General features: G+C 40.9%; 1 protein-coding gene across 1 annotated transcript in view; it reads left to right on the top strand.

Moving 5' to 3' along the window:
• Window positions 1–6,735, top strand: part of LOC128072890 (uncharacterized) — a 68,898-nt gene extending 62,163 nt beyond the window's left edge. The window contains exon 2 of the mRNA XM_052667122.1: window positions 6,231–6,735. Within this exon, the coding sequence (XP_052523082.1) occupies window positions 6,231–6,602 (372 nt within the window). The 3' untranslated portion in view covers window positions 6,603–6,735. The remainder of the gene's footprint in view (window positions 1–6,230) is intronic.
• The last annotated feature ends 684 nt before the right edge of the window (window positions 6,736–7,419 follow it).

Below are 7,419 nucleotides of genomic sequence, written 5' to 3' on the forward strand. Positions count from 1 at the left end.
TTGTGTGGATGCTTCTCTGCGACGATTGCTGTCTGTATGCACTTTCATACCTAGCAGAAACGTGAATACCGCCCTTGTTTTTCTGCAGGTTCCTTGTTTCAATAGTGTACTTCAAGGTGGCAAACGTGGTTTCATTGTACATTTAACTTAGTATCTTCTCTGTTCCTTTGTTATGAAAGAATCACCATAATTATCTGACAGGGAGCATGCTCCAGCCCCTGCTGAAGTTAATGAAAGACTTCCCAATGACTCCACCGTTAGTCAGACCTGGCTCTTAATGTCTGATTGTGTTCTATCTGCTTATACTTATCGCTGGTCAAAAAGTCTTAATCTTTTCTTTTCCTTTAAATGAAAATCTTCTCACACTTGTGATCAGTTTCATTGCCCTTTTTGGGAAGCTCTTTCTGCTACATCTTTTTCTTAGGATGACCTAAATTCTAAATCCACTATTTAAAATTGATTTTCAATGTCAAACTCTGTCCTTCTCTGACAAAGTGCCATGTTTTCCTGACTACTGCATTAGCATGCATTATCTCCTTTGCAGCATTGGCATATAGCTAGTTTCATACTATTAATCACTATAACATAAATGTACATGCTTTCTTTCTTTTTCAAAAGTGTTGTCTGTGATTACATTGCTTATCTCCACACAAGCCGCTTTATTATCTCTTTCAGGGTTTCAGATTTCTGCCACTATCTTTGACATTGGAGAATTTATCACAAAGCTCCTAGAACGCGACTGGACTGTTTTTCTTCTCCACAGACTTCCAGTCTCTGTCATATGATGGATGTGCTAAACACTCCTGCATGTTGCTGTTGCTGTGTAAAACTCAGAAAGCACATTGCAGGAAATTATTCGTGTGCAGCAAGCAAGTATGATAGGGCTCCCAGTTACATCTGAAGGTGGATGTAATCTCTACTTGATAGTGGTCACATTCTATGGCGTAGAATGATTACTACAGGTAGAAATGCATTCTTTATTCTGTAAGCATGTGTTAAAGACAGAGGAATCTTTGCCTACATTTTGGATACCAAAAAGCTCAAGACAGCAGAGGAAATAGGTGCTTTTTTTTTTTTTTTTTTTTTTTTTTTTTACTATTTGCAAGTTAGACATTTCCCTGCTCATGTCATCTCTTACGACACTTCAAGCTTTTACCTGCTGGAATGGAACGAATAGAATACCTTTGGCATTGTTTCTACCAGGAGCAAGGTTTGTCTCACCCTTCTGGTTGAGCATCAGGCAGTGTTTTATGCATCTACTGAAAGGCTAACTTTCATTCAGACTTTAGTGATCTTGTGAAATAGTGTCTATTTAGAAATACAGGCATTTGTGTGCTTTATTGCTTTCTTTAATGAAACATTTATTTAATGAACTAATCAGTAGTGCTTGGTAAAGCCTAGCAATCAGTAACAACATCTAGAAAATTTGTAGTCACAGAAGTCTTGAATTTAGGTGTTAACAGTAATGTTTTCTCACTTCTAAATTCCTTCCTGCTCAAATGATCTTTTCTTTTTCTTCTTCCTCCTACCTTCCCCCCCATAATTCTGTATCAGAATTTATAATCTGAGTAATAAGATTTCTTAAATATCCATATATCTTTTGAAGATATATATATCTGATTTAATTGGATCACAATCAGAAATGCAATTAGTTAATCTAAACTAGACTTTCACTTCCTTTGGAAATTAAGAATTAGGTGTTAAACATTGATCTATGACATAAAATCTGTGGTTAAAATGACTTAACTGAAAGGCTTTAGAAGAGGTAGTTTATCGTCTGAATACTAATACTCTATTTTCTTTATTTATATTAATTGAAGAAAATTTCAAGGTTTTTTAATTTGAAAATTTTCTCTTGCATGTGGTTTTAGAGGACAATATTTAACTTCTGTGAACAGTATCTGGTTTTAGAATGACAGTAGGTGAGGAAGATGCTTAGGTGGATGGACAACCAGCTGGAGGTTACCAAAGTAAAATTTGGTCTCAATGTCTTGGTTTCTGTTATTTTTCACATTCTGTCTACAGAACATTGTAAAAGATCTGGCAAACCTTTGATTACTAGGATGGGGAACTCTGTATCCAATTATCTATGTGACAAGATAAGCAATGTACACCAAGAACCAAGTAAATCTCTGTAGTTGGTCAAGGACTATTACCAACAGCCACGATTTAGCATTATTCTAAAACTACTCAGTTTTGTAGCCTTAGGAAAAATCCAGCAGCCCTAGATCCCTGAATGCATAAATACACTGATTCTAAGATAACCATCTAAATCTAAGATTTTGTCCTGGAATTTTTAGGGTTTTTTTTCTTTTTTTTTTTGTAGAAATACTTGGAGAAAATATTTTAAAAATACTGAATATCGTTTCTTCTTTAATGAAGCTGGCTGTTTGCAAGCATACAATTCTGTACTGTAACCATCATAGGAAGAGATGGTCTCTCACACTTTAACTGCAAACAAAGCAAAACCTGAAGAGATGGCAGAGTTCGAAATTAAAGAACTATTTTCAATCAGCAGATAATGAATATCCCACTTAAAGAAATAATGAGCTCTGTAAACTTCATTTTCTGCTCCAAACAGAATGCTTTCTTAGTTTTAAGAACCATTTTGAGCACAGGTGTGATGCCTCTACCTTTTAGTGCCGAGTGAGATTTTAAAAGCTTGTGCTGGGGATTGATAGATGAAAGTTTCATCAGTTTCATCCTTCACCATCAGTTATTGGTGAAAGATGCATTATTATCTAAGGAAGATCTCTGTCTGCTATTGTACATTTTGTTTTACAAAGTCCACTCTGCTATTTACCTACCTGGGCTTGTTCAGCCTGGAGAAAAGAAGGCTGTGGGGTGATGTAATTGCAGCCTTTCAGTACCTAAAGGGAGCCTATAAACAGGAGGGGAGTCAATTCTTTGAAAGGGTAGATAACAGCAGGACAAGGGGAAATGGTTTTAAGTCGAAGGAAGATTTAGGTTGGATGTCAGGGGGAAATTCTTTACTATGAAAGTGGTGAGGTGCTGGAACAGGCTGCCCAGACAGGTTGTGGATGCCCCGTCCCTGGAGGTGTTCAAGGCCAGGTTGGATGGGGCCCTGGGCAGCCTGGTCTAGTATTAAATGTGGAGGTTGGTGGCCCTGCCTGTGGTAGGGGGGTTGGAGATTCGTGATCCTTGAGGTCCCTTCCAACTCGGGCCATTCTGTGATTCTGTGAACGTATCTTGTATTATCTCAGTTTGTCTTTGTTATTTAGCACCTATGATAAGAGCAGAATTGAAGATGTGATAGGAAAGTGTTCTTTTTTTTTTCTCCCACTCATAAAATGAACCTACTGAAATTATTTTTCCTAAGGAATGTACGGTGTAAACAGCCAAATGTAATCTTTTCCAGCATCACCCAGCACACAGAGTAAGTAGCCTTAAATTCTTGTATCAGTGTCTATTGTAATTACTGATGCTTGGCTGGTAGTTGTGACCTTTAGAGAACTTTGGCTTTGTGAAAAATGTCACTAAATCTACTTTTCTTGATAAACATAACTTTGAAGGAAAACATTTTATAAAAACCAAAAGCCAACAAATGCCAGACTGTAGTTTGAACATCTCAGCCTACAGGTAAACTGGATTACAGATTACTACACTTACTTACTTGAATAATCAAATAGCAGAAACCATCAGAGATGTGCAGTAAATACAGAGGAGCACGCTGGGTTGATATTGTAGCTTGTTTTAGTCAGAAGGGGGGAAATGGTTATTCTGCTGATCCTTTAGGCCTGTCCTACAGTTATAAGGATTGAAACATGCTGTATTCCATAGCGCCATGTTCTTAAATATTTTCTTGGACAACGATAAATATTTTTCATTTTTAACATGCTGTTCTTTGTGTATCATCACTGTATTCCTCATGATTACAACAAAGTGCTCATGGCTGTCATGCTGTTGTCCATGTTGCTTGAACTTGACAGGAACCATTACACTGGAGAGAGCTCAACTTTTCTGCTTGAAGCCTAGAGCAATATAAACATTGCCAGTCTGAAAGGAGAACGATCTGACATGCTGCTTGTAGTGGAATGCATTCAGCCCAGCAGACGTTCTATACTCATTAAACCCCAAGTCATACTCTGCCAAATCCTATTTCATGAAGTGAAACTGAGAATAGTAGCTAATAACGTTATTTTATTGAGCTCTCTCACAAGAAAATCTTGGTCCCTGCTAGCTGGATTCAGAGCTTTGCCTTTCAGAATTATTTTGGCTTGTACAGCCACACTTCACACTCTTACATAAATTGTTAAGTAGAACAGAAGTGGAAGACAAGGAGTTGGTGGGATGGGAAAGAAAAGGAAATCCTACTACCATAATCACAATTCTTCAGCTATGGAAGGGCTCCAGATTGTGTTCAACGCGACTTTGCTTCAGTGCTTGGTTTGATCTAGTCTTGAGCAACTTTAGGGTATGGAAGCAAATCTTTAGATACTTCTCTCTTATGTAAGGGTGCTTTCAGAAGTGTCAGTATGCTTTATTGAAAAACAAAACAAAATGTTCTAAACTTTTTTTGTTAGAGGAGATGAAAAATCTTTTGGAGTAGAGTAGAACTCATTCAAATTGAGGGCAGAGACGGGTCAAGACAGCATCATCTATATTCAGGAGTGTTCATAATCATAATCACCAATGGCATTGGAATTACTATTCAGGCTGCACACTCATTAGCACCTTGGCAGCTTGCTAGTTCACTAGAACTGGCAAAAAGAAACAAATGCTTGGTATTAATAAGCTGCAGGAAGAAAGCGTCCTCAAAATTGCTAAATGTTATTCAGCGTCCCAAAAAAGCTTAGCTGAATAACATTCAATTTTCCATGCTGCAAAGAAGCATCTTTGTATTGATCCCCATAACATGCAGTATATTAGAATAAAAATGCTGTTAGTACTTTGGCAGTGGTGTTTCTGCACCCTGATCAGAAAGAAACTGAGATGGAGAGACTGCATAACTTTTGGAACTTAACCAGAGTAGTAAGTGACAGAATTGAGATTTGAACCTAAATGATCCTGAGCCCCTTCTTCAGGAGCAATCATGAATGGTACCCTGCAAAGAGCATTAGGAATATCAGATATGCCACCTTCATCAACAGATTCTGCTGAGCAACTTAAGACAAAACTCAGTGCTCATGATATTATGAAATAAGGAAGAGCTGGAGTTCTGCGTGTGGTCGCGAGATCATGATCTCATTGCGATCACGGAGACGTGGTGGGACAGCTCGCATGACTGGAATGTTGTCATGGAGGGCTGTGTGCTTTTTAGGAAAGATTGGCCAGCGAGGTGGGTGGTGGAGTTGCTCTTTATGTGAGAGAGCAGCTAGAATGTATTGAACTCCACCTGGGGGAGAGTGGTGTAGCAGTGGAGAGCTTGTGGGTGAGAATCAAGGGGCGGGCTGGTATGGCTGACACGGCTGTGGGTGTGTGCTACAGGCCCCTGATCAGGAGGAGGAGGTTGATGAGGCCTTCCATAAGCAACTGGATGTAGCGTCACAATCCCAGGCGCTGGTGCTTATGGGGGACTTTAATTATCCAGATATTTGCTGGACGACCAACTTGGCCAGGCACGCACAGTCCAGACAGTTCTTGCAGTGTGTTGAAGACAACTTTCTGATGCAGGTGGTTGAGGAACCGGTGCGGGGAGAGGTGTTACTGGACCTTATTCTCAGCAACAATGATGGACTTGTTAAGGAAGTAAAGGTCAGGGGCAGCTTGGGTTGTAGTGATCATGAGATGGTGGAGTTCAAGATCCTGAGTAGAAGAAGCAAAGCAAAAAATAGGATTGCTGCCCTGGACTTTAAGAGAGCCAACTTCAATCTCTTCTGGGACCTACTTGGAGCTATCCCGTGGGCTAGGGTGTTAGAAGGTAAGGGGGCCTGTGAGAGCTGGTCAGCATTTAAACAGCTCTTCTTCCAAGCTCAGGATCGGTGCGTCCCTGTGAGCAAGAAATCAGGAAAAGGTGGCAGGAGACCTGTGTGGATGAGGAGGAGCTCATGTGCAAGCTCAAAGGAAAGAATCTGCATCTGGGGAGGAATACTTGCATGCACTAATACAGGGTGGGGGATGAGCTGCTGGAGAGGAGCTCTGTGGAGAGGAACCTGGGTGTCCTGGTGGACGACAGGTTGGCCATGAGCCAGCAGTGTGCCCTTGTGGCCAAAAAGGCCAATGGCATCCTGGGGTGCATTAAAAAGAGCGTGGCCAGCAGGTCGAGGGAGGTGATCCTCCCCCTCTACTCTGCCCTGGTAAGGCCTCATCTGCAGTACTGCGTCCAGTTCTGGGCTCCTCAGTACAAAAAAGACAGGGATCTCTTGGAAAGAGTCCAGCGGAGGGCCACAAAGATGGTGAAGGGCCTGGAGCATCTCTCCTATGAGGAAAGGCTGAGTGAACTGGGTCTGTTCAGTCTTGAGAAAAGAAGACTGAGAGGGGACCTGATCCAGGTCTATAAATATCTAAGGTGTGGGGGGCATAGTGGTGAGGCCGTTCTCTTTTCAGTGGTGAGTGGAGACAGGACAAGGGGAAATGGACATAAACTGCAGCATAGGAAGTTCCGCACCAATGTGCGCAAGAACTTCTTTACAGTGAGGTGACGGAGCACTGGAACAGGCTGCCCAGGGAGGTGGTGGAGTCTCCTTCTCTGGAGATGTTCAAGACCTGCCTGGATGCCTACCTGTGCGACCTGCTGTAGGGAACCTGTTTTGACAGGGGGGTTGGACTCAATGATCTCTGGAGGTCCCTTCCAACCCCTATGATTCTGTGATTCTGTGAAAGCAACAATCTGTGCACACTTAGTTAGGGTCCCAGGAATGTAAGTGACAGAGGATGAAGTGAAACTCTACATCCTTGTGTGAGAATTGTGTCTCTGCAGGTATTAGTTTAGGCATACAACTAGTCCATGTGCCAAATGTGGAAGGTATGTTTTGGTTTTTTTTTGGTGAGAATGCACCAATGCATTTATGTAATTCACTTACAGGAGAAATGGCTAAACTTCATACCAACAATTCCAGTGAAAAACAATGGAATTGTGTAAACACAGACTTCTGTAACTGAGCTCAGTCCTGTCAATATCGAACACTGTAATTGCCTCCAAAAGAAGCCACTTCTTTATCTACGCATGCTGCTACTCTGCTCCTTATATTCACGTCTTTTTTTCTCACTTGGGAAAGGATTATACTGTCTAGTGAACAGAGCTGGGAAAACTGCTCAGAGTTAACCATTGCTTCATTTTGTTAAAATTATCTTTTTATTTTTAACTTTTCTGGTTGGGTGATCTTCTGAGAGCAAAATGAGGACAGATGACTGTACGACAACGTATATAAAAACCATATCCATAACCATTTCTGTTGTTCTATCTGGAGTCTCTGTGCACCAAAGATACCAGCACTCTATATTGTACGCATTATTTCT

The sequence above is a fragment of the Tympanuchus pallidicinctus genome, unplaced genomic scaffold (assembly GCF_026119805.1).
Source record: "Tympanuchus pallidicinctus isolate F22 unplaced genomic scaffold, pur_lepc_1.0 scaffold10, whole genome shotgun sequence".
Classification (NCBI taxonomy): Eukaryota; Metazoa; Chordata; class Aves; order Galliformes; family Phasianidae; genus Tympanuchus; species Tympanuchus pallidicinctus.